This window comes from Pristiophorus japonicus, unplaced genomic scaffold (assembly GCF_044704955.1).
Source record: "Pristiophorus japonicus isolate sPriJap1 unplaced genomic scaffold, sPriJap1.hap1 HAP1_SCAFFOLD_733, whole genome shotgun sequence".
Taxonomy (NCBI): Eukaryota; Metazoa; Chordata; class Chondrichthyes; family Pristiophoridae; genus Pristiophorus; species Pristiophorus japonicus.
Window position 1 is genome coordinate 90,854 of NW_027254649.1, and position 26,466 is coordinate 117,319.

The 26,466-nt window shown below is 43.1% G+C and overlaps 1 protein-coding gene across 1 annotated transcript in view; it reads left to right on the top strand.

The window, feature by feature from the left end:
• The first annotated feature begins 1,232 nt into the window (after positions 1-1,232).
• The window catches only part of mapk1 (mitogen-activated protein kinase 1), a 108,679-nt gene continuing 83,445 nt past the window's right edge, over positions 1,233-26,466 (top strand). Inside the window, exon 1 of the mRNA XM_070874240.1 lies at positions 1,233-1,396. Coding sequence (XP_070730341.1) covers positions 1,269-1,396 — 128 coding nt within the window. The 5' untranslated portion in view covers positions 1,233-1,268. The remainder of the gene's footprint in view (positions 1,397-26,466) is intronic.

The window sequence follows — 26,466 nt, forward strand, 5'->3', positions numbered from 1 at the left end:
TTTTTGCCAATCACCTTAAATCTGTGTTCTCTGGTTCTCGACCTTTCGTCAATGGGAACCGTTTCGCTCTATCTACTCTGTCTCGATCCCTCATGACTTTGAATAGCTCTATCAAATCTCCTCTCAACTTTCTCTGCTCTAAGAACAACTGCAGCTTCTCCAGTCTATCCATGTAACTGAAGTCTCTCATCCCTAGAACCATTCTTGTAAATCTTTTCTGCACCCTCTCCAAGGCCTTCACATTCTTCCTAAAGTGCGGTACCTAGAATTGGACACACTACTCCAGTTGAGGCTAAACCAGTGTTTTATAAAGGTTCATCATAACTTCCTTGCTTTTGTACTCTATGCCTCTACTCACCGTTCAATTAGATCTTGGCTGATCTGTATGTTAACTTAATTTACCTGCCTTGGTTCCATAACCCTTAATACCCGTACCTAACAAAAGTTTATCAATCTCAGTTTTGACATTTTCAATTGACACCCAACCTCAACAGCTTTTTGGAGGAAGAGTCGCAGATTTCCACTATCCTTTGTGTGAAGAAGTGATTCCTGAACGGCCTTGCTCTAATTTTAAGATTATGCCCTCTTGCTCTGGATTCTCCCACCGTTTCTCTCATCATGCCATGTCATGTCTTGGTTGAGCCGGCATATTTAAAGCGGAGATAGATTTTTGAGCGATAAGGGTTATGGGGAGCTGAATCCATGATCAGATCAGCCATGATCTTATTGAATGGCGGAGCAGGCTCGAGGGGCCAAATGGCCTGCTTCTGCTCCTATTTCTTATGTTCTTATGCAGTCTGGCTGTGTAACTCTGGCCACTCTTATCTACCTCATCAACTCCTTTAATGATCTTAAACGTCTCAGTAAGTTCACCCCTTAATTATCTGGTCATTATCACATTGCTGTTCGTGGGATCTTGCTGTGTACAAAATGGCTGCCGTGTTTCCTCCATTACAACAGTAACTGTCCGAGAAAAGTACTCCATTGGCAGCAAAGCGCTCCGGGACGTCCTGAATCATGTATAAATGCAAATGTTGACTTCCTCCTCCTTTACTCACCGCCTTCCAACACTCCGCCTCTCACAAACCACCGAGCGCGCTCTGGCGCTCGCAGGTGATCTCCGGCCGTCCAATCCGATCGCTCGCTGGCAGCTGCGGGTCAGCTGGTCTGCGGCGCTCCAATCGTGCTCCTCCCTGTTGGTTCGCCGTCACGTGTGCCCGCCAGTCCAATAGGCGCGAGCCTTGGCCATTCCGGGTGATCTGACTAAGATGGCGGTAGCGCCGACTTTGTCTCAGTGCACAACTGGGCCTGAAGTGATTCGCGGGCAGGTGTTCGACACCGGGCCTCGATACACCAACCTCAGCTACATCGGGGAGGGAGCTTATGGCATGGTTTGGTGAGTGCGGCATCGGGCGGGGGTGGGATCCCGCCGAGAGAGAGAGAGAGAGAGGGAGAGGGGGGAAGGGGGAAGGGAAGGGAAGGGAAGGGAGGAGGCCGAGATTTGGGGATGGGAGAACGGGGTAACCGAGGGACGAGAGGTAAAGGGAGAGCGGCCGGGGATCCGCGGGGAGGAAGGAAGGCACGGCAACGGAAGGTGTGTGGATTTGAGAGGATGAGATGCTCGAGAGAAGAACGGGGCGTTGGGCAGGGTTAGAGAGAGCGAGGGTGGGGGTTTGGAGGGAAAGAGAGAAGACTGGAGTTTGAAGGGGTGGGAGGATGGGGAAAAGAGAGTCATGAAAACAAGCGAGGAGTTGAGAAATGCATAATGGAAGGTGGGGACTTTTAAGGAAGGAGGGGGGGAGAGAGAGAGAGAGAGCGCGAGAAGTACAGTAGAGAAGTTAAAGTATTTGGGAGAGGGAAATATGAAGCTCCAGTAGAGGTGAGAGACTTTGGGGAGAATAAAGACAGGAGGAGTGTGGCCACTTGGGAGTAGTAGGAAATATATATATATATATCAGGCGAGGATGTGGGGAGAAGCTGTGGATTTATCGGGGGCACGGAAAGTGGAGATTATGTAAATCGTGATGCAGGGTGTGACGCTGTAAATGCAGTATTTAAATTGGGAGTGGATCCTGGTGATTTGTTCTGAAATCTTCATTTTATTTTGGCAATATAGTTGATGTGGCTTGAATTTCTTATTGCTTACTCGCATGCATGCTTGCTTGCAAATAACCTGTAGAATGTACTGGCTGCAAAACTGAGACATCAAGTTGTGAAGCTGCCAAATGTTCTTTCTATTTGGTTAGATATATCTATGCCTTCTATAATTGCAATGGGCTCTTTCAGAGACCTTTTAGCACTTCAACATTGATGCCACCAGGAGTGCTGTGGAGTGACTTAAGGGTACTGTCTCAAAGTGTAGAGAACTACCTGAAGGCATGTTTCTCCAGGAGCTTATGGAGCTTTCTGCCTGCTGAGACAGGCCAGTAGTGCAGTTTCTTGCCTGTGCTTGCATAACTGTGTAATACGCCCAGCAGTGTAAATAAGGCAGATTCATCAGCAAGAGCAGTCAAATAGATGGGCACAAAGGCACTGAACAGGCATTTGGGATAACCCTGAAGAGTTTAATATTTTTAATATTGAGGAAAGTCCTGTGAACAGGGCATTTTAGAAGAGTTTTAGTGAATTAGCAACAGTTTTTCTCTCCCCGGGCCATTGATTTTAGCAGCGTTGTCATTCTGCTGTTGGCAGCCTTCCATTACTTTGCCTAAGTGGCAATTTTTCATGTCTTGAGTCTAGACATTGAATGTTTTCAGACTATTTGACTGTTGTGGGCAGTGTAGCCCTGCCCAACCCTGTTCTTGCCCAATGTCCACACATGCAGTTTCCAGCAGGGGTTGCTGGGTGAAGATTAGAAGAGCAAACCCAGGCTGATTTTTGTTTACCTCCTCAGACTACAGGAATTAAAACCAACTGGAGCACTCCAGCTGAGATCAGGCCATTTCTTAATTGAACCAGGTACTTTCTGGACCATGTGGCTAGCTATCATACAAGACCATGCATTTACTTGCTGTTCCATTGAGAGCATCTTTTTATAAAAAAAGATCATTGCTACATTAATGTATGTAGTGTAAGGCACAAAGTAGTTTGTTGCCTCAGCAAATCTTTCCCCACAGTGATGTTTAAATATCAATTCTGGTGGGGGTCTTATCCCAGAATTGGTGCCTCATTTCCTGGAGTTGTCGTGCTGCTGATAATGACTAGATGTTAACTTGAGTGAAACATTACAACATCAGCTATCTGTTTAAAAACTTACAAACAGTTTATAGGTTTTGCATAATGCTTAATTGTTTAAAACTGTTTTCCTGTTGTGGTTGTAAGTTTATTTTTCTGAAATAATCTGTTGTAGTACCTGCTAATTCCAGTTTTCTAACGAGGCTTTTTAACTAAAGGTTAATGGAAAAATCTCAGAACTGAAATGCTTCCATACAACAACAACGACTTGTATTTATATAGCACCTTTTAACCTTGTAAAACATCCCAAGGTGCTTCACAGGAGCACTATGAAACAAAATAAAACTTGGAGCATGGTTTGTAGAAGCATCATTTCAAATAAGATAGGGTCAGCTGGAATTTGAATAATGTCTTGTTTTGTGTAAAAAATTGCTTCCTTATCATGGCTCTTTGAGGACACAACTACTTAGGTTATTAGATCAGAGTGGTCTGATTGCCCAAGAGGCAGTAGATCAATGCGTGGTTACATAAAACAGGTGGCATGATAACCAATCCGAAACAATGCTGTATCCCACCACTGCCCTTGGAAAATTAATTATACCGATAGGAGAAATGTCATAGCTTCTAATATTGCATTCGGGCACCTTGATTTAATGTGACTTAATTGTCTCTTTGGGCATAAAATAAGGTGGAATCTTACAAGCATTAATGTTTGCTCTGCAAATAGATAAACCATATAAAAGTGCTGTGTAAACCACCCACTGATATGGCACTTATTGGATAGGATATCCTCACTAATAGTAAACATGGGTTGTCTATTTAGTCAAAAAATAATTTTGCCATTTTTATTAAAATGCTGCATGTTGTTAGTGTCCCAGATTCATAAACCTTGGTGGTTTCTTTGGAGTCCCATCCTACATTTGCAAAGAGCCTTGTAGCAGTTTAGAAAGTAGGTTCCATCATAAGGACTTTTTATACAAATATTAATAAACAGCTGCAACTTTCTCTTGGGAAAGCCCTCCATTGCTTTGCCCCCCTCTCCCAGGGTACACTTTCATTTAATGTGTGCTACGGATTATTTGTGGTGGCTTTGGGCAGGAAAAGTGTTTCGACTTCTGGTAAAATATAGAAACATACACCCTCTAATTCTGTGATGTTTGAATATGCATGTTTGTGATATTTACTTCTGGAAAGTGAATTAAAATTTTCCCCTCCATAATGCACTGTCTTGTTTAGTTATTCTGTGGCTCCCAGAGATGACTCTACAGAGGGTCTTGTGTAAAGTGATCTAAATGCAGATATTCATGCAGTGCCTGTGCTTTAAAGTACTGTAGAACGAGGCTCTTGCTCTCCAGCTCTTCCTACATTAGAATCATAAACTTGCAGCACAGAAGGAGGCCATGCGGCCTGTCGTGCCCGTGCTGGCTCTTTGAAAGAGCAGTTGTGCTTCATCCCACATCCCCTCTTTTTGTCCGTAACTCTTAAGTTCCTCATCCTCAAGTGCCGGTCCAATTTCCTTTTTAAAATTATTTATGGAATAAGCATCCACCACCTTTTTCAGATAGAGCCTTCCACATCCTGACAACTGAGTGGAAAGAAATTCTCCACATATCCCTTCTATTGCCCACATGGTAATTAAAGTGGTTTCACCGAACAGATGCTGATATAAAGGGGAATCCAAAGGTCATCTATAGACATTTTAACAGTAAAAGAGTTGTCAGAGGAGCGGTGTGGCTGATTAGGGACCAAAATGGTGATCTATTGGTGAAGGCAGAAGGAATGGCTGAGGTATTAAAGTATTTTGCATCAGTGTTTACTAAGGAAGAGGACTTTCCCAAAGCTATGGTAAGTGAGGAGGATATTGGGATACTGGATGAGATAAAAAATAGATAAAGAGAAGGTACTAGACAGGCTAGTGGTAATTAAAGTGGATAAGTCACCCTGTCCGGACTGGATGCACCCTAAGTTGCTGAGGGAAGTAAGGGTAGAAATTGCAGAGGTTCTGGCCACAATCTTCCAGCCCTCCTTTGATACTGAGGTAATGCCGAAGGATTGGAGGATTGCAAATGTTACACCCTTGTTCAAAAAAGGGGAAAAGGATAAATCCGGCAATTACAGGCCAGTCAGTTTAACATCGGTGGTGAGGAAGCTTTTAGAAGCAATGATCTGGGAGAAGATTAACAGCCACTTGGACAAGCATGGGCTAATAAAGGAGAACCAGCACAGAGGTGTTGAGGGGAAATCATGTTTGACTAATTTGAGTTTTCTGATGAGGTATAGAACGGGTGAGTGAGGGCAGTGCAGTTAATGTTGTGTATATGGACTTTGAAAAGGTGTTAAAGTAGCACATATTAGGCTTATTAGTAAAATTGATATCCATGGGATACAAGGGGCTGTAGCAGCATGGATATAAAATTGCCTAAAGGACAGAAAACAGAGTTTTGGTGAATGGCTGTTTTTCGGACTGGCGGGAGGAATACGGGGCGTTCCCCAAGGATAGGTACTAGGACCACTGCTGTTTTTGATATACAGTACATTAATGACTTGGACTTGGGGGTACAGGGCACAATTTCAAATTTGCAGACGACACATAACCTGGAAGTGTTGTAAACCATGAGGAAGATAGTAATAGACTTCAAGAGGGCATAGACAGGCTGGTGGAATGGGCGGACACATGGTTGATCAAATCTGTGATTCTCTGACCTAGTTATTGACCCACTCGCCAGAGGGAATAGTTTTTCTCTCTATTCTGAGAACCGTTTATCATAAAACTCTATTGGGTCGCCTCTTAATCTTCATAGTCCTAACTTTTCCAAACTCTCCTCATAACTGAAATCCTTCATCCCTGGTAACATCGTGGCAAACCTCCTCCGCACGCTTTCTAAGGCCTTTAAATCTTTCCTGAAGTGTAGTGTCAAGAACTGTCCACAGTACTCCAGTTGAAGCTTAACCAGTGATTTATAAAAGTTCTAGCATAATCTCTTTGTTTTTATAGTCTCTCTTTATAAACTCAAGTAATGCTTTTTTTAACCACCTTAGTAACGTGCTGTGCCACTTTTAAGGTCACTCTGATCATGGTTCTGTTTTGAAATTGATTATAAAAAATGATCTTTGGATTATTGTGGCAGAGAGAACGAGGTGTTCATGTTACGGATTTACTTCTATTTAGAGAATTTCTCTGAACTTATGTGTATCATTGAAGTTGAAATGAATGCTTTACAATGCAAATGTCCATTTTGGCAGTGTCACTGAATTAATAATATTGTAGAAAGTCACTGATGTCATTTCGTCATACCATTTGTCCCACTTTACATAAATTTCACTGGTCCCTCCTTTTTATTTGTTGCTTGTTGCTCAGAAGCCTATTTAGTCTTTTCTTTTCACTGTTAATCTACACCAGCAGGTTTATTATGTTTTTTTAAAACAATCTCTCCCCTTTGGTTCTTTTGCCATTTATCCTAAATCTGCATACTCTGGTTACTATCCTCCTGCCAGTGGAAACCGTACGCCATCAAAACCTTTCATAATTTTGAACGTGGATTCAATATGTGAAATGCAAGAAAAAGACTTGCATATTTATATAGCGCATTTCACGGCCACTGGACTTCCCAAAGTGCTTTACTGTCAATAAAGTACTTTTTGAAGTGTTGTCACTGTTGTAATTTAGAAAATGCAGCAGGTAATGATGAGCTGGGTCAAATATTCTGTATATCACAGGATTGCAGAAGGTGGACTTTGGGCAACTCTTAGCTGTTGGTTACACCAGACTCATGAAAGCACATGCAGAAAGAAGAGCAAATTGAGCATTCATGAACAACAGACAAGTGATACTGTAATGCATTTCTTAAAAAGAGCACCCTGTCATACAACAGTATTCAGATACATTCGTATCTAAAAATAGCACTAATTAAAGGCATTTAGTTTTGAAGTCGACTTGAGTGATATATTAACTCGCTTTTATGAACTGGTTTTGCACTTGTGATGTGGTCCATTGCGTATGTGAAGCTGATCGCCTGTTTAGACAATTGGGGGAGGGGGAGGATATGAAATTGGACTCGAATGTTGCCTTCTGTCTAAGTTGAGTGTAAAATGTCTCCTATGCTGAAGTATGGAAAGTATATTCTATTGTCTGTACGTCAATGAGCAGGAGCTTATGGCTGCAGTGAAGACTTTCTGCATGCTTGAATAAATGCAGTAGTTTCTAAAAAAAAAAAAAAATTCTTCTTTGCAAGTTCTTTTCTAACCTCCCAAAAGAAAAAACAAACCCCTTGTACTAATGATGCTTTCAGAGATTGCGATACAAAATGTTTTTAGGGAGGCTACTAAGAAAACTAAACACCATACCTCAAAAGCTGCTTACTTTTTAAATAGCCTTGGAAGTTTGTGTGGCCTGTTTGATGCTATTTACATATCCAAGTATTTCTAGGTGCTGTATTTACAGTACTCTGTAGAAATCTTTTCCTTGAAGTGTTTTGAAGAGTAAAGCACCTTTAGAAAAGTTGAACATTGTCCAGATGTACAACAGATTTCAGTCACAGTCTCGTTGGTTACATTATGTACAGTTGTGACGTAAACTTGAGTGGAGTTCCACGCTCGGTACTTGTTGTCTCATTACTCTCCCGTCAGGCGGATAGGAGGCTAAGTTCATCCCCAATGTAGAGTATTATTTGTAGTCTGCTGCAGAATGGACTGTACAGTAAGTGCAATTACTGAGTGCACTTTCATTGTTCTCTCAGATCTTTACCCTCCGTGTATTGCTGATAGTTTTCCTCAAAACTGCAATGCCATATTAGGGCTGCTACTTTTATTTAAAAATAATAATTTGTTGATATCAGCATTTATATTTTAACACCAGTAAATTGTATTTTTATAGTGCTTGAGCGTAGGAAATGGGATTTATAGAGGCATAATTAAACAAATTGAAACCGAGTCGGGTGATCGGTGAGCGGGATTTAATGCTTAGGATATGGCAATAGAGCTTTTGATAAGCTGAAGTTTGTGAAGGGTAGATGATGGTGTTCGGCCAGAAGAGAGTTGGATTACTGCAGTCCGGAGGTGATAAAAGCATGGATGAGGGTTTCAGCAGCATACGGGCTGGGGCAAGGGCAGAGATGTTGTGGAGGTAGGCTGTCTTTGTGATGAGAGAGGATATGGGGTTGAAATCTCAGCTCGGGGTTAAATAGGACACTAAGGTTGTGAACAGTCTGGTTTAGCCTGAGGTAAAGGGTGGAATTGGTGGTGAGTGAACAGAATTTGTAGCTGGTGCCAAACACACTGACTTTGGTCTTCCCCATGTTTAACTGATAAAAATGGCAGCCAGGACGGGATGTCGGATGTGCAAGCTGACACAGGCAGTGGAGGGATGATAGAGAGGTAGGGCTCGGTGTTGTCAGCACGCTTGTGGAATCCAATTTTATCTTTACCAAATGATGCAGTTAGTGTTCTGTATCTTTTCTAAATGTAGTTTAGAATGGACATGGAGCCTCTTGTTTTGAATGCATGCTGCCATTTCATCTTGTAGCAATTCATTTTCAATAATGCAGGAGCCAAATCTTCATTCAGATGACATGTTTTGAATGGAAGGTCAGAATGTTCAGCAATGTGTTGTGCTGTGGTCTGTTACTGTCCAGTCTTAATCTGCAGACATGAAACATTAAGCAATGTTAAAGAAACGTAAGTGTGCATTTATGGAACACCTTATCACCAATGTCTCCTAATGCTTCACAACTAATGAATTCTTTGAGTTGCAAAGATCTGAATCCTGTCGGTGAGCAGCCATTTTGCGCAAAGATCCGACAAACAGCAGTGGGATGAATAACCAGTTAGTCTTTCGACATCAGCCAAGATACTGGAGAAACTCCTTGCTCTTTGAATAGTCTTACGGATCTTTCATTTTTCCTGAGCAACAGTCGGCAGTTCTGAAAGTCCACTAATCTCTTATTGCACTGGAGGATCAGCATCAATTATGTTCCCCAGTTCTTGAGTTAGACTTAAACATGATATTAATGTTGGACATTTTGTATTCTGATAGGAAAAATCACACTTAAAACCAAAGCGTTTTAATGTTGCTCGGTCTGCTTGTTTGATGCTCAACTCTTCACCTCGATGCTCAACTCTTCTCCTCATTGCTCCCATGTGACCATCGCCAGTAACTGTACCTTTATCCCAGTTTTATGCAATGCGCAGTGCTGTTTCTGGATATCACCCAAGTTTGAAAGGACAGAATCTAGAATTGTACTTTTGGGTGGATTTCACAGTTGAAGTGATTATAGAGAATGACTTTGAATGTCCCTATGGCGCTTTACTGAAATCCTAGTGGCAGAGCTGCAGATTGCCATTTTCTTACAGTGAGGGGCACTACAATGTCTGCAGACGCACTCAAACAATCACATAGTTACAGCACATGTGGAACTGACATCCAGTGATGGCCAAGGTTTATTTCTAATCTGGTTTAAATAAAAATAGCTAAAGTAATGGAAAAAACAAATTTATTGACTAATTGTTAATCTACCATTTTCATCTGTGAGTGCTCACCTACCAATGTTTTCCGAAAATGTTCTTCTAAATGTGCAAATCAAATTTTCATTGATGGAAATGGCACCTTTCAAAATGTGAGCTGTTAGAAGGAAGAAATGCAATGAAGCTTTCTGCTTCCATTAATTGTGAAACTATTAAGGCTGAAGTCCAAGGAGCTGTCACTCTGTAGAGTTAATCTATACTTGAGACGAAGACTGATGGGTGTGCCCCTCTGAATGTTATGAAGCATTCGAGTTGCCTAGAATAATGGCCTTCAAAATTCTGGCTATGGTGTACCTCCCCATACCAATTCATACTTCTAGTGTTGCCCCGCAAATGATGTACCCTCGAGGGACCCCCTCCCCCCCATTCTAACGTTTGGATAATAGCAGCTGCCTTTAAAAAAAAACGGTGCTTCAATTGCAGACTCTGTCTTTATTAGTTTACGACAACAGAAATAAACATGCAAGAATGCAGAAATCGGATGACCGTCAAACCGATATCTCTCCCAGTTTGAAAATCCTTGTCCACTGCTTATTGAGAGAAACCCGCAAGGTAACTGGGTGGGGAAGAGTTTGCTAAATGTGCAAATTCCAGCTCCTAATATTTACATGTTTTTACATTACAAATAACTGTTAAACAGGTAATGATGGCAAGTCTTGTCCATATTGCAAGCAAGTAGTTACTGTATGAGCCTATCGAGACTAGAAACCAAGTGCCCAAGTTTCCACAGGATAAAAAAACGGGCGCCCCTCCGAGCTGGGCGCCCGTTTTTCGTGCCTAAAACGGCGCCAGAAAAAAAACGCGCTATTCTCGAGCGCTTTGCAGCTCCTTGTCTGTTTGGTGCGGCACCCAGGGGGGCGGAGCCTACACTCGCGCCGATTTTGTAAGTGGGAGGGGGCGGGTACTATTTAAATTAGTTTTTTTCCTGCCGGCACCGATGCATGTTGGAGCGTTCGCGCATGCTCAGTGTGAAAAAAAACATTGGCACTCGGCCATTTTTGTAGTTCTTTGTAGCTGTTTACTTTTTGAACATTTTTTAATAAAATCACATTGCCATCAGCACTTGCAATCTTCTCACTGTCTCCTTCCCCTCCCTCCCCTCCCCTGCGTGGCAACAAGCTGCTGTCTCCTTCCCCTCCCTCCCCTCTCTCCACGGCAACAAGCCGCTGTCTCCTTCCCCTCCCTCCCCTCTCTCCACGGCAACAAGCCGCTGTCTCCTTCCCCTCCCTCCCCTCTCCACGGCAACAAGCCGCTGTCTCCTTCCCCTCCCTCCCCCCTCTCCACGGCAACAAGCCGCTGTCTCCTTCCCCTCCCTCCCCCCTCTCCACGGCAACAAGCCGCTGTCTCCTTCCCCTCCCTCCCTTCTCTCCACGGCAACAAGCCACTGTCTCCTTCCCCTCCCTCCTCTCCGCGGCAACACGCCGCTGTCTCCTTCCCCTCCCTCCCCTTTCTCCACGGCAACAAGCCGCTGTCTCCTTCCCCTCCCTCCCCTCCACGGCAACAAGCCGCTGTCTCCTTCCCCTCCCTCCCCTCCACGGCAACAAGCCGCTGTCTCCTTCCCCTCCCTCCCCTCCGTGGCAACAAACCGCTTTCTTCCCCTCCCGCTCAGCAGCACGAACGGCTTTCTCCCCCCCCCCCCCCCCCCCCCTGTCCCGCTCAGCGGCACGAACGGCTTCAGAATTCTCCCTGGCTGAAGCACTTTCACATAGGTAGGAAGATGGTTTATTTAATCTTTTCTTTGCTTATAAATGTTTATTCAGGTTGGATTTATTTATATAATATTTGTATAAGTATAAATAAGGATTTATTATAGAATTTAATGACTTCCCTCCCCCCCCCCCCCCCCACCTCGTTCTGGACGCCTAATTTGTAACCTGCGCCTGATTTTTTTAATGTGTAGAACAGGTTTTTTCAGTTCTACAAAAATCTTCACTTGCTCCATTCTACTTTAGTTTGGAGTACGTTTTCACTGTGGAAACTTTCAAATCAGGCGTCAGTGGCTGGACACGCCCCCTTTTGAAGAAAAAATTCTGTTCCAAAGTAGAACTGTTCTACCTGACTAGAACTGCAGAAAAAAAAATGTGGAGAATTGCGATTTCTAAGATAGTCCGTTCTCCACCAGTTGCTCCTAAAAATCAGGCGCAAATCATGTGGAAACTTGGGCCCCAAGTTTCAGAGAGAAGAAAAGCTAAGTGCAATATGCTACATTTCTGAGGCAATAGCAATTGTTCTAAATTAACAAGCGTGATGTCAGTCTGAGAGCCGGCATAATTTTTATAATCGAGATGTACTTCTCCGTCTTTACGTTGCCTTTTTATACAACTTTTTTCCCCCTTCGAATATCTTTTATTCATGTTAAACCAGTGCAAATAAAGAGTGTGATACAGATTTAGACATTTCATCTTTTAAACAATGAAGTATAAAGACACAGGCTTGTGAAGAACTCTAAACCTGATAAGTTTGAAAGCCACATTGGTTTGTTTAATGATTGCTGGCAATCCAAATGGTTGAATTTTGGCACATGCCTATTACTTAGTGCCATGTTTCTGGAACATTTCAACTATAGCTTTTGTTGTACCATTGCTCTACCTTGTGAAGCTAATCAGGTGTGAGCGTCCTCATGTGCTGACGGGCTTCTATTGGGAGTTTAAATTGTGTGAAGGCATCCTGATTTGGGTGTTGTAAGCAGATGGTAATTCATAGAGTCTGCGTCTGTAAAGTCTCTTGGGTACTATTCATATCGAGGCCCAGCCGTTGCTGTGATGAACACTTGTGATACCTGCCCACAGCCCCTATTCTCGAATGCTATTCTTTCTTGGATAAAGGCCATCCAAAAAACATCCTGGGATTAACATTCCAAAAAGTTGATTGTATGAAGTTCTTTTCTTCCGCTGCCGCCTCCTCCCCCCCCCCCCCCCCAAAAAAAGTAGGTAATATCTATTTTAGTGAAAGCTGCTCTCATTGGAGTTTTCTATGTTTTCAGTACTTTTAATTCAGTACTTTTAATGTGTTCTCACAAGGTTGGAAAGCATGATCCATATATAACCCTTACTAGGAGCGGTAGATATGCTGGACAGCAGCCGATTCTGTTTCCTCCTTCATTGCAGTTTATTTTTTAAGTGGCCTGTAGATTGATTGTGTGGCGGCTTGAATATAGCCATGTTGTACCTCGCACATCATCCAGTTATCCTGCTTCAGCATTGGTGTCCTGTTGAATATTTATCAAGTAACTGACGAGTAGCATTGCTGGTGCATTAACTGGCACAATAATGAACTGACAAAATAATGAACTGACAAAATAATGAACTGACAAGTGGGATGTCTAGGGTGCTTTCATTTTCCTTGAGTGTCATCCATGACACTAGCTAGTATAAATGGACTGGCAGCAGAGACCCACCTCTTCCATTGGCTTAATATGCCGAGTCAGTTCAGCGCATCAGTCTGCTTGTGTTGCTGCGAATATCCTGGCATACAGCACTGGCTCCGTGTCCTGATCTGCAATGTAACCCATTGTTTTTTGCAAAGGTAGTCTCACTTCACCTGGTAATGCAGACTGACACTAATGGCAAAAGGGCCAGTCATCCTTTTATTCGGGCAGTTCTCTGGGCACTCCATACACGGAAGACCTAATCCTCATGCACTCCTTGGCTTCCAATGCACCTACAGGAGATTGGTGGCCTTAAATATAGAATGAGGGGATATTGGGCCGTCAGGTTCCCAGGACAGAACTGCAGAGTTGTAATCTAAATAGTGGCTTTATTTCCCAAATGGTAGCTGGGGTTACGTGCACATTTCTCAAAATCCATGTGTAAATTGCTTGGGTTTCAGCTTGTAGAAGCTTGAATGCTTGCAGGGGTGCTCAGCAGGGAGTTGCTGCAGGCATTGGGGGCATGTCAGACTTTCTATGCAAACAGTTATCGAACCCGTCTTAGAACTCAGCAGAGGAGGACAAAGGGTTTGATTAGGGCAGGGAAAATAGAGTACAAGAGGAAGCTTGTAGGGAACATTAAAACAGACTGCAAAAGCTTCTACAGATATGTAAAGAGAAAAAGATTAGTAAAGACAAACGTAGGTCCCCTGCAGTCAGAATGATGGGAAGTCATAACGGGAATAAAGAAATGGCAGACCAATTGAACAAGTACTTTGGTTTGGTATTCACTAAGGAGGACACCAACAACCTTGTGGATATAAAAGGGGTCAGAGGGTCTAGTAAGAAGGAGGCATGGAGGGAAATCCTTATTAGTCTGGAAATTGTGTTGGGGAAATTGATGGGATTGAAGGCCGATTAAATCCCCAGGGCCTGATGGTCTGCATCCCAGAGTACTTAAGGAGGTGGCCTTGGAAATAGCGGATGCATTGACAGTTATTTTCTAACATTCCATAGACTCGATCAGTTCCTATGGCTACCCTCCACTCCAATGTAACCCCACTTTTTTTAAAAAAAAGAGGGAGAGAGAAAACAGGGAATTATAGACTGGTCAGCTTGACATCGGTAGTGGGTAAAATGATGGAATCAATTATTAAAGATGTCATAGCAGCGCATTTGGAAAGATGTGACATGATAGGTCCAAGTCAGCATGGATTTGTGAAAGGGAAATCATGCTTGACAAATCTGCTGGAGTTTTTTGAGGATGTTTCCAGTAGAGTGGACAAGGGAGAACCAGTTGATGTGGTATATTTGGACTTTCAGAAGGCTTTCGACAAGGTCCCACACAAGAGATTAATGTGCAAAGTTAAAGCACATGGGATTGGGGGTAGTGTGCTGACGTGGATTGAGAACTGGCTGGCAGACAGGAAGCAAAGAGTAGGAGTAAATGGGTACTTTTCAGAATGGCAGGCAGTGACTAGTGGGGTACCGCAAGGTTCTGTGCTGGGGCCCCAGCTGTTTACATTGTACATTAATGATTTAGATGAGGGGATTAAATGTAGTATCTCCAAATTTGCAGATAACACTAAGTTGGGTGGCAGTGTGAGCTGCGAGGAAGATGCTATGAGGCTGCAGAGTGACTTGGATAAGTTACATGAGTGCGCAAATGCATGGCAGATGAAGTATAATGTGGATAAATGTGAGGTTATCCACTTTGGTGGTAAAAACAGAGACAGACTATTATCTGAATGGTGACAGATTAGGAAAAGGGGAGATGCAACGAGACCTGGGTGTCATGCATGGTACATCAGTCATTGAAGGTTGGCATGCAGGTACAGCAGGCGGTTAAGAAAGTTAAGAAAGCAAATGGCATGTTGGCCTTCATAGCGAGGGGATTTGAGTACAGGGGCAGGGAGGTGTTACTACAGTTGTACAGGGCCTTGGTGAGGCCACATCTGGAGTATTGTGTACAGTTTTGATCTCCTAACTTGAGGAAGGACATTCTTGCTATTGAGGGAGTGCAGCGAAGGTTCACCAGACTGATTCCTGGGATGGTGGCACTGACAAGAAAGACTGGATCAACTGGGCTTGTATTCACTGGAGTTCAGAAGAATGAGGGGGGATCTCATAGAAACGTTTAAAATTCTGACTGGTTTGGACAGGTTAGATGCAGGAAGAATGTTCCTGATGTTGGGGAAGTCCAGAACCAGGGGTCACAGTCTAAGGATAAGGGGTAAGCCATTTAGGACTGAGATGAGGAGAAACTTCTTCACCCAGAGAGTGGTGAACCTGTGGAATTCTCTACCACAGAAAGTTGTTGAGGCTAATTCACTAAATATATTCAAAAAGGAGTTAGATGTAGTCCTTACTACTAGGGGGATCAAGGGGTATGGTGAGAAAGCAGGAATGGGGTACTGAAGTTGCATGTTCAGCCATGAACTCATTGAATGGCGGTGCAGGCTCGAAGGGCTGAATGGCCTACTCCTGCACCTAGTTTCTATGGCCCCAAGTTTCCACATGATTTGCTCCTGATTTTTAGGAGCAACTGGTGGAGAACGGAGTATCTTAGAAATCGGAATTCTCCACATTTAAGTTTTCTGCAGTTCTAGTCAGGTAGAACAGTTTCACTTTTGAACAGAATTTTTCCCCAAAAGGGGGCGTGTCCGGCCACTGACGCCTGATTTGAAAGTTTCCACAGTGAAAACGTACCCCAAACTAACTTAGAATGGAGCAAGTGAAGATTTTTGTAGGCTTGAAAAAATCTTGTCTACACATTAAAAAATCAGGCGCAGGTTACAAATTAGGCGTCGCGAACGAGGTGAGGGGGGGGGGGGGGGGTGAAGAGTCATTAAATTCTACAATAAATCCTTAGTTATACTTATACAAATATTATACAAATAAATCCAACCTGAATAAAAATTTATAAGCAAAGAAAAGATTAAATAAACCATGTTCCTACCTGTGTGAAAGTGCTTCAGGCAGGCCTTTCAGGCAGCGGTTTGCCGTCGGGACCGACCGACGGCAGGAGGAGGGAGGGAGAAAGCTGCAAAAAGCCTCAGTACTTGAGGCAGCCGTTTGCCGCCTGGCCCGACCGACGGCAGGGGGGTGGAGGGAGGGAGAAAGCTGCAAGAAGCCTCAGTACTTGAGGCAGCCGTTTGCCGTCGGGCCCGACGGACGGCAGGGGGAGAAAGCTGCAAGAAGCCTCAGTGCTGATCATGGAAGGGCAATGTGGTTTTATTAAAAAATGTTAAAAATTGAACAGCTACAAAGAATTTGAATAGTCTCAAACAAGTGCATGTGTCCTGTTTATCACAGTCTATCTTTAATTACAGAATGCACTCCCTCACCCTCACACACAGAAATATCAAGAAAATTAAAATGCAAGCCTTTGCAAGGGTTCAATAAAAAAAAATATTGCTTTTTCTGCAGCACTTTTTAAAATGGCTGAGTGCCAATGTTTACTTCAGACTGTGCGAACGCTCCAACGGCACGCGCAGGGTTGCCGGCACGAAAAAAACTAATTTAAATTGTACCCGCCCCCTCCAACTTACAAAATCGGCGCGAGTGGTAGGCTCCGCCCCCTGTGCGCCGCGCCAAGCAGACATCGAGCTGCAAAGCGCTCGAGAATAGCGCGTTTTTTTTCAGGTGCCGTTTTCGGCGTGAAAAACGGGCGCCCAGCTCGGAGGGGTGCCTGTTTTGCCGCGTGTGGAAACTTGGGGCCTATGTTTCTATCGAGACAGCAATATTTCAAGATCTGGTTTGTTGAGCTAAATATAACTGTTAGAATTCAGGATTGCAAAAGCTGTAACCAGCACTCTGCCTCCTTAGTCACACTATTGGGATTTTTTATTTTAAGAAATAATAATTCTGCTTAACATCCTCTTGTTTTCTATGTGTTTAAACTGTGATAGGCTATTAGAGAATTAGCTGGGAGGAGTAAAGAGTGACAGCTGAAATGACAAGACCACGGAAGCATCCTGGGTTAATGACTACGTTTACTGATAACTCTGCTCTGTCGCACTGTTTGGATCTGTAATGCCTCCCATGGCAGTTCTCCTGATGTCATTGGCACTTGCTGTTTAAACAAAAATATTTAAATAATTGCATAACATCCTTTTTCAAATGGGGCACATATGGTGACTAATTTCAAGCTCTATTACTTGCTATTATAACAGAATTGTAGAAAATTGGAGGATTGGCTGATAATGCAAGTTCCTGTTTCATTCCGTTTGCCAGCCCTAGTGACAATAACAGGGTTTCACTCCAATACGAAGCTGGTTTTCTGATTCTTTTACATGGCAGCCACAACGTTACAACTGTGACTACACTTCAAAAAGTACTTAATTGGCTGTAAAGCACTTTAGGACGTCATGAGGTCGTAAAAGGTGCTATATAAATTCAAGTCTTTTTTTTAACTTTTAAAAGTAAATGAGGAACTTGATATTTGGAGATTTCTGTGGTACCAGCCATTCGGAGGGAGGCTTGACCATCTCCTTTGATCATTGCGATTGGGGGGGGGGGGGGGAAACATTTTTGAAAGAATTCAGTGGAGAAAGGAGAAGGGAACATTTAAAGATCACATGGATGAACTTCAGCAATTGTTCATCCCTGTCTGGAGTAAAAATAAAACTGGGAAGGTGGCTCAACCATGGCTAACAAAGGAAATTAAGGATAGTGTTAAAGCCAAGGAAGAGGCATATAAATTGGCTAGAAAAAGCAACAAACCTGAGGACTGGGAGAAATTTAGAATTCAACAGAGGAGGACTAAGGGTTTAATTAGGAGGGGGAAAATAGAAAATGAGAGGAAGCTTGCAGGGAATATAAAAACTGACTGGAAAAGCTTCTATAAATATGTGAAGAGAAAAAGATTAGTAAAGACAAACGTCGGCCCCTTGCAGTCTGATTCAGGTGAATTTATAATGGGGAATAAAGAAATGGCAGACCAATTGAACCAATACTTCAGTTCTGTCTTCACGAAGGAAGATACAAATAACCTTCCGAAGGTACTAGGGGACAGTGGGTCTAGTGAGAAGTAGGAATTGAAGGATATCCTTATTAGGTGGGAAATTGATGGGATTGAAGTCTGATAAATCCCCAGGGCCTGATAGTCTGCATCCCAGAGTACTCAAGGAAGTGGCCCTAAAAATAGTGGATGCATTGGTGATCATTTTCCAACAGTCTATCAACTCTGGATCAGTTCCTATGGACTGGAGGGTAGCTAATGTAACATCACTTTTTTAAAAAAAGGAGGGAGAGAGAAAACGGGTAATTATAGATCGGTTAGCCTGACATCAGTAGTGGGGAAAATGTTGGAATCAATTATTAAGGATGAAATAGCAGCGCATTTGGAAAGCAGTGACAGGATCGAACCAAGTCAGCATGGATTTATGAAAGGAAAATCATGCTTGACGAATCTTCTGGAATTTTTTGAGGATGTAACAGTAGAATGGACAAGGGAGAACCAGTGGATGTGGTGTATTTGGACTTTCAAAAGGCTTTTGACAAGGTCCCGCACAAGAGATTGGTGTGCAAAATCAAAGCACATGGTATTGGGGTAATATACTGACGTGGATAGGGAACTGGTTGGCAGACAGGAAGCAGAGAGTCGGGATAAACGGGTCCTTTTCAGAATGGCAGGCAGTGACTAGTGGAGTGTCACAAGGCTCAGTGCTGGGACCCCAGCTCTTTACAATGTACATTAACGATTTAGATGAAGGAATAGTGTGTAATATCTCCAAGTTTGCAGATGACACTAAACTGGGTGGCGGTGTGAGTTGTGAGGAGGACGCTAAGAGGCTGCAGGGTGACTTCGACAGGTTAGGTGAGTGGGCAAATACATGGCAGATGCAATATAATGTGGATAAATGTGAGGTTATCCATTTTGGGGGCAAAAACACGAAAGCAGAATATTATCTGAATGGCGGCAGATTCGGAAAAGGGGAGGTGCAACGAGACCTGGGCGTCATGGTTCAACAGTCACTGAAAGTGGGCACGCAGGTACAGCAGGCGGTAAAGAAGGTAAATGGTATGTTGGCCTTCATAGGGGAATTGAATATAGAAGCAGGGAGGTCTTAATGCAGCTGTACAGGGCCTTAGTGAGGCCTCACCTGGAATATTGTGTTCAGTTTTGGTCTCCTAGTCTGAGGAAGGAGGTTCTTGCTATTGAGAGTGCAGTGAAGGTTCACCAGACTGATTCCAGGGATGGCTGGGCTGTCATATGAGGAGAGACTGGATCAACTGAGTCTTTATTCACTGGAGTTTAGAAGGATGAGCGAGGATCTCATAGAAACGTACAAGATTCTGACGGAACTGGACAGGATAGATGCGGGAAGAATGTTCCCGATGTTGGGGAAGTCCAGAACCAGGGGACATAGTCTTAGGATAAGGGGTAGGCCATTTAGGACTGAGATGAGAAGAAACTTCTTCACTCGGAGAGTTGTTAACCTGTGGAATTCCCTGACGCAGAGTGTTGTTGATGCCAGTTTACTGGATATATTCAAGAGGGAGTTCGATATGGCCCTTATGGTTAAGGGGATCAAGGAGTATGAAGAGAAAGCAGGAAAGGGGTACTGAAGAAATGATCAGCCATGATCTTATTGAATGGTGGTGCAGGCTGGAAGGGCCGAATGGCATACTCCTGCACCTATTTTCTATGTTTCTATGGAACAGATGTGTAAATATATATAATCCACTGGTATGTGAAATGAACGAGGCTCTTAAGTTAAAGCCATAAAAGTATGCAATAAGCATGAATCCAGCAATGTTGCTGTTGCCTTGCATATTTGAATCAGCTGCTAAAAGTATAGCATATACTTCAAGTTTGTAGTCGCACTGAATTTTCATTTGTTCAGCATGAGAGCAGCCATTCAGTTCCTGCTGTACATGATTTAAGTAATGTTACTGGAGGTGTCCAAGCCAAAGGATGGGCTAATAACAGCGTTGGCAGGAAACCACCTTCCCCCTCCCAATTAGTGTGCTGTGCACTATCCAAGGAGGATAGACAAACGCCATCAGTGGCACGGTGTAAGGATGCTTGGAGATGTGTGATATGATTTGCTTTTATGGTTTTTTTATCATCTCTGGCAAAGTGCCCATTATGATATTAAAGATTGGAAACAATGTCCTATCAATGTGTTGCAACATTGGGAGCATGGTCTTTGGTAAATACTGAACAGTAAAACAAAGATATAAAACTACTGCTCGTGCAGGCAGAGCTGCCAGATGTCTTTGTCCCCTTAGTACACTCAGTCATCCTGGAGTTGTAACGTCACCATTTTCAGAAGGCTGTTTGGTCATGAGAATTGCTGATTTATGATCAAGTGGGAACCGTGAAGAAATGCTTTTCTTCCCTAGCCGAAGCCAGTTCTAAAACAGCCACACTGGCTGACATCAGATAACTTAGTGGAGACTAGGGACCAGACCGAGGATCTTTCTGGTCTGTACCATATCCACATGGTGCATTTTATCTGCTAACCTGGCAAGAGAGCTTTACATGTAATTTTATTCCTTGAAATAAGTACGTCATTAAGTGCTGTAATTCTAAATATTAAGGTTTCTTGCTTGTGTATAAAAACTGTTGGTCACAGCAGTATGTGAGTAGATCTGTTGCGTTTAGAGAGAACAAACTTGCATTTATATAGTGCCTTTCACAATCTTGGGCCATCCCAAAGCCCTTCACAGCTAGTGAAGTACTTTAGAACAATTATACTTCAAATCATGCCTTTGTTACCTCTAGTCTCAACTATTCCAACACACTCCTGTCTGGCCTCCCACATTCTATCCTATAAACTTTTGAGGTCATCCAAAACTCAGCTGCCCATGTCCTAACTTGCACCAAGTCCCATTCACCCATCGCCCCTGTGCTCACTGACCTAGATTGTCTCAACAACAGCGCCTTTAACGTAGTAAAACGTCCCAAGGTGCTTCACAGCAGTGTTATAAGACAAAACAGATAAATTTGACAGAGTCACAAGAAATTATGGCAGATGACCAAAAGCTTGGTTAAAGAGGTTAGGTTTTAAGGAGCTTCTCAAAGGAGGAAAAAGAGGCGGAGAAGTTTGAGGTTGAGGCACATGCAGCTGAAGGTACGGCCTCTGATGGTTGAACAGTTATAATCAGGGATGTTCAAGAGGGCAGAATTTGAGGAGCGCAAACATCTCGTGGGATTGAGGCTGAAATAGATTAGAGCCATGGAGGGATTTGTAAATCAGGATGAGAATTTTGAAATCGAGGCGTTGTTTAACCAGGAGTCAATGTAGCACAGGGGTCATGGTGATCATGACTTGGTGTGAGTTAGGACACGGGCTGCCAAGTTAAGCACGCCTTGATATAAAAATTCTCATCCCTGTTTTCAAATCCCTCCATGGCCTCGCCCCTCCCTATCTCTCATCACCAGCCCCACAACCCATGAGATATCTGTGCTCCTCAAATTCTGCCCCCTTGAGCATCCCTGATTATAATCGCTCAACCATTGGTGCCCGTGCCTTCTGTTGCCCAGGCCTTAAGCTCTGGAATTCCTTGCCGAAACCTCTCGACCTCCTTACCTCATTTTCCTCCTTTGAGACATTCCTTAAACCTATCTCTGACCAAGCTTCTGGTCACCTGCCCTAATTTCTCCTATGTGGCTAGGTGTCAAATTGTTTTTGACTTGTAATACTCCTGTGAAGCACCTTGGGACCTCTTCTACGTTAAAGGCACTTTTTTGATACAAGTTGTAATGTATGGAAATTTACACACAAGGACCAACCAACACATAGCAATGAGATTATCACATAATTTGTTTGAGATAAATGTAGCTAGGAAACCAGGGTAACTCCTCTGCTTTCTTTGAATAATGCAATGGGATCTTTTACATTTACCTGAGGTCAAACCGGGGCCTCTGTTTAATTTCTCATCCAAAAGCTAGCACTGACCTTCTGACTCGGGTGTGAATGCTACCACTGAGTCATGGCTGACACCTATTGGATCTCATCATGAATAGGATAGTGATATATGGGCAGTATTCACAGTTCATAATGAAATAGAAGCTAGATAAATGATTGCTCCCAGTTTTCCATTAAATACAAGTGAAGTGGAGAGATGTATAGGTCATATTCCATGATTAAATGATTGAAAGGGAAGGTAGATTATGAAGGTAAACTAGCACGAAATATAAAACAGAGCAAGAGTTTCTACAGGTACATAAAAAGGAAAAGAGTGGCTAAAGTAAATGTTGGTCCCCTGAAGAATGAGACTAGGAAATTAATAATAGAGAACAGGCAAATGGCAGACGTTGAACAAATATTTTGTATTGGTCTTCACGGTAGAAGATACTAAAAACATCCCAATAGTGGATAATCAAGGGGCTATAGGTAGGGAGGAACTTTATGGGACTGAAGGTGGTGGACAAGTCCCCTCGACCTGATGGCTTCCATCCTAGCGTCCTAAAAGAAGTGGTTGCAGAGTTAGTGGATGCATTGGTTGTAATCTACCAGAATTCCCTGAATTCTGGGGCTGTCCCAGCAGATTGGAAAACCGTAAATGTAACGCCCCTATTTTTTTTTTTAAAAAGGAGGCAGTCAAAAAGCAGGAAACTATAGACCAGTTAACCTAACATCTGTGGGTGGGAAAATGCTGGAGTCCATTATTAAGGAAGCAGTAGCAGGACATTTGGAAAAGATGATTCAATCAAGCAGAATCAGCATGGTTTTATGAAAGGGAAATCATGTTTGACAAATTTGCTGGAGTTCTTTGAGGATGTTACAAGCAGGGTGTATAAAGGGGAACCAATGGATGTGGTGTATTTGGATTTCCAGAAGGCATTCGATAAGGTGCCACATAAAAGGTTACTGCACAAGATAAAAGCTCACTGGGTTGGGGGTAATATATTGGCATGGATAGAGGATTGGCTAACTAACAGAAAACAGAGTCTGGATAAATGGGCCATTTTTCGGTTGGCAAACAGTGACTAGTGGGGTGCTGCAGGGATCAGTGCTGTGGTTCTCAACTATTTACAATCTATATTAATGACTTGGATAAAGGGACCGAGTGTAATGTAGCCAAGTTTGCTGATACAAAGATGGGTGGGAAAGTAAATTGTGAGGAGGACACAATCTGCAAAGGTATATAGACAGGCTAAGTGAGTGGGCAAAAATTTGGCAGATGGCGTATAATGTGGGAAAATGTGAGGTTATCCACTTTGGCAGAAATAATAGAAATTTAAATGGAGAAAAATTGCAGAGAGCTGGGGGTCCTTGTGTATGAAACACAAAATTAGTATGCAGGTGCAGCAAGTAATCAGGAAGGCAAATGGAATGTTGGCCTTTATTGCAAGGGGACTAGAGTATAAAAGCAGGAAAGTCCTACAACTGTACAGAGTATTGGTGAGGCCACACCTGGAGTACTGCGTACAGTTTTGGTCTCCATATTTAAAGAAGAATATACTTGCATTGGAGGCTGTTTTGAGTAGGTTCACTAGGTTAATTCCAGAGATGAGGGGTTAGACTTGAGATAGGTTGGGCCTATACACTTTGGCGTTCAGAAGAATGATGTGTGATCTTATCGAATCATATAAGATAATGAGGGGGCTCGACAAGGTGGATGCAGAGAGGATATTTCCATTCATGGGGCAACTAAAACTAGGGGACATAGTCTTAGAATAAGGGGACAATCCATTTAAAACCGAGATGAGGAGAAATTTCTTCTCTCAGGGTTGTAGATCTATGTAATTCTCTGCCCCAGAGAGCTGTGAAGCTGGGTCATTGAATATATTTAAGGCGGAGATACAGATTTTTGAGCGATAAGGGAGTAAAGGGTTATGGGGAGTGGGCAGGTAAGTGGAGCTGAGTCCATGATCAGATCAGCCATGATTACATTGAATGGCGGAGCAGGTTCGAGGGGCCAAATGGCCTACTCCTGCTCCTATTATGTTATAACCAGATCATTTGGCAGTTCAGAGGAATACACTTTCAAACATGGAGGGAGGCTTTTGTAATTGGCTGTTTCATTGAAACAGCTGGAATTTTGATGTAGAAACACATGGAAAATTAGACTCCATTTAATTCTGAGTTCAACTTGCTTCTCCTGGCATGGAATAAGTTGGATTGTTATGGTGGTGTACCTGTCCACTGTGTTGCACAGATGCCCCATGGTTTTCTATGCAGCAAATTTGCACTCTGGACACTGTCAGTGTGTAGTTAAATGAGTTGGGGCTGGAGTCAGCAACATGGGAGTCTGAAATTAGCTTTGAACCTGAATGGAATTAATTCAACTCCAGAATTGACTTGGCCTAATGCAAAAATAGCGTGCCAAAAATTCTGCTTGTTGTTTGTACAGGCTCAGTCTTGAAATGCAAAAAAAAAATGCCTGAGGCCACAAATAGCAACTGGATTTAAACAGTACACAGTACTTGGACAAGAAAGCAGTTACTTGTGGCAGACTGGTCATTAATATGGAAGGGGCTTTATTGAGTTGATGGTAATAATGTGGAGGGAGCATGGGATGCTCCTGTGTGTTACATATTCAGGATTGTCAGTGTAGGAAGCGAATAAGAAATGATTTGATGCACTGAAATTTTATTCCTATCTCTTCCTGGTAATGGCAGAAGAGATGCTGCAAACTGCCTGCATAGTTGGATAGTCATGAGAAAGCCCCGTGTAACTCTTTGCAGTTTGGTTGCATGTGTGTGCGTAAAGTTTACATGTTTCTGCATGCATCTCATTGGATAGTTTAGGTATTCGTAGAAGCAATGTGTCATCTAAAAATGTGGCTATCTAAAGCAAAATCTTTGAAGATGAACATCTGTTTTTCATTTTTTTGATTAGATTTCCAATTTTTAAGTTAGTTTATACTTTTTAGTTGAGAGATATGGGAGAATAGATCATAAAATGGGAGGGGGATGAAAACTGCTTCTAGATAAGAACATAAATAGCAGGCCATTTGGCCCTTCGAGCCTGCGTCCCCATTCAATAAGATCATGACTGATCTGATCCTGGCCTGAACTCTCCTTCCCCGCCGCTCCCCACAACCCATGACTCCATTATCATCCAAAAATCTGTCTATCTCCACCTTCAATATATTGAATGACCCAGCTGGGAGAATTGCCACTCTTCAGCCTTGAGCCTTTGAAGGCAATACCTAGAGCAGAAGCTGAGCATCCTTGTCTGTGTGCTTCCACAGTCAGTTTAGCTTGCGAGCCTGGCATTCCCTTTCATCATGAACCAGGAGAAGAATTGTGGCACAGAAGAGTTTTGGTTCAAGGAGCAACCTCGGACTTTGCCGTTCAGCGTTACTGTGACTGTCTCTCTGGAATCTTCAGTAATTATCATGGCATCTACAAACTGAATTACATTACCTCTCCGAGTTTACATTTAGGTGTTCTCTTTCTTTCTACGTCGTGTCCCCCCCCCCCCCCCCCCCCTAAACATAAGAACATAAGAAATAGGAGCAGGAGTAGGCCATACAGCCCCTCGAGTCTGCTCCACCATTTAATACGATCATGGCTGATTCGATCATGGACTCGGGTCCACTTCCCTGCCCGCTCCCCATAACTCCTTAGCCCCTTATCGTTTAAGAAACTGTCTATTTCTGTCTTAAATTTATTCAATGTCCCAGCTTCCACAGCTCTCTAGAGGCAGTGAATTCCACAGATTCACAACCCTCAGAGAAGAAATGTCTCCATCTCTGTTTTAAATGGGCAGCCCCTTATTCTAAGATTATGCCCTCTAGTTCTAGTCTCCCCCATCAGTGGAAACACCCTCTCTGCATCCACCTTGTCAAACCCCCTCATAATCTTATGTTTCAATAAGATCACCTCTCATTCTTCTGAATTCCAATGAGTAGATGTCTAGTCCACCACCTGATGGTATCAAGCAAAGGTTCTCAAACTGCGCTGCTCAGATATTTGAGGGGCAGTGTCGGTCAGGATCCCCAAAGTTATCAGAATTCCATGTTTTGCTGTATTTATCAAAACTGAAACATTCTCAGCAGTTACAGGATTGTTTCCCTAGAGAACCTGACATTGCCATTCATAACTGAAGGAGCTGCCTGGGTGTGCATTGGCATTTGGCAGGGTTCTCGGGACTTTGTCAGTATTTGCAGAGGTTCCCCAGGGTGCATAAATATTTGCAGGAATTTCCAAGGAGTGTATCAGTATTTGTACTGCTTCCCTCGCACAGCGAAGAATATGAAAACCACTGGTATTGATATATTTGTGCCTAATTCCTGATGGAGAATGTACAGTGCACTTGGTAATGTACTGTGCTTCCTGAAGAGCTTTCTGGTCTCTCTCTCGTCACTGTGATTTAAGGGTGGAGGAGAGAATGATCATTTTGAACATCAAATTCAGGGTCTGAGATGCAGTCTATTTTACTTTGCAAGAGGCCTGTTCCAGCTGTGTCATACTACCTGGGGTAATGTTTTGCATAAAG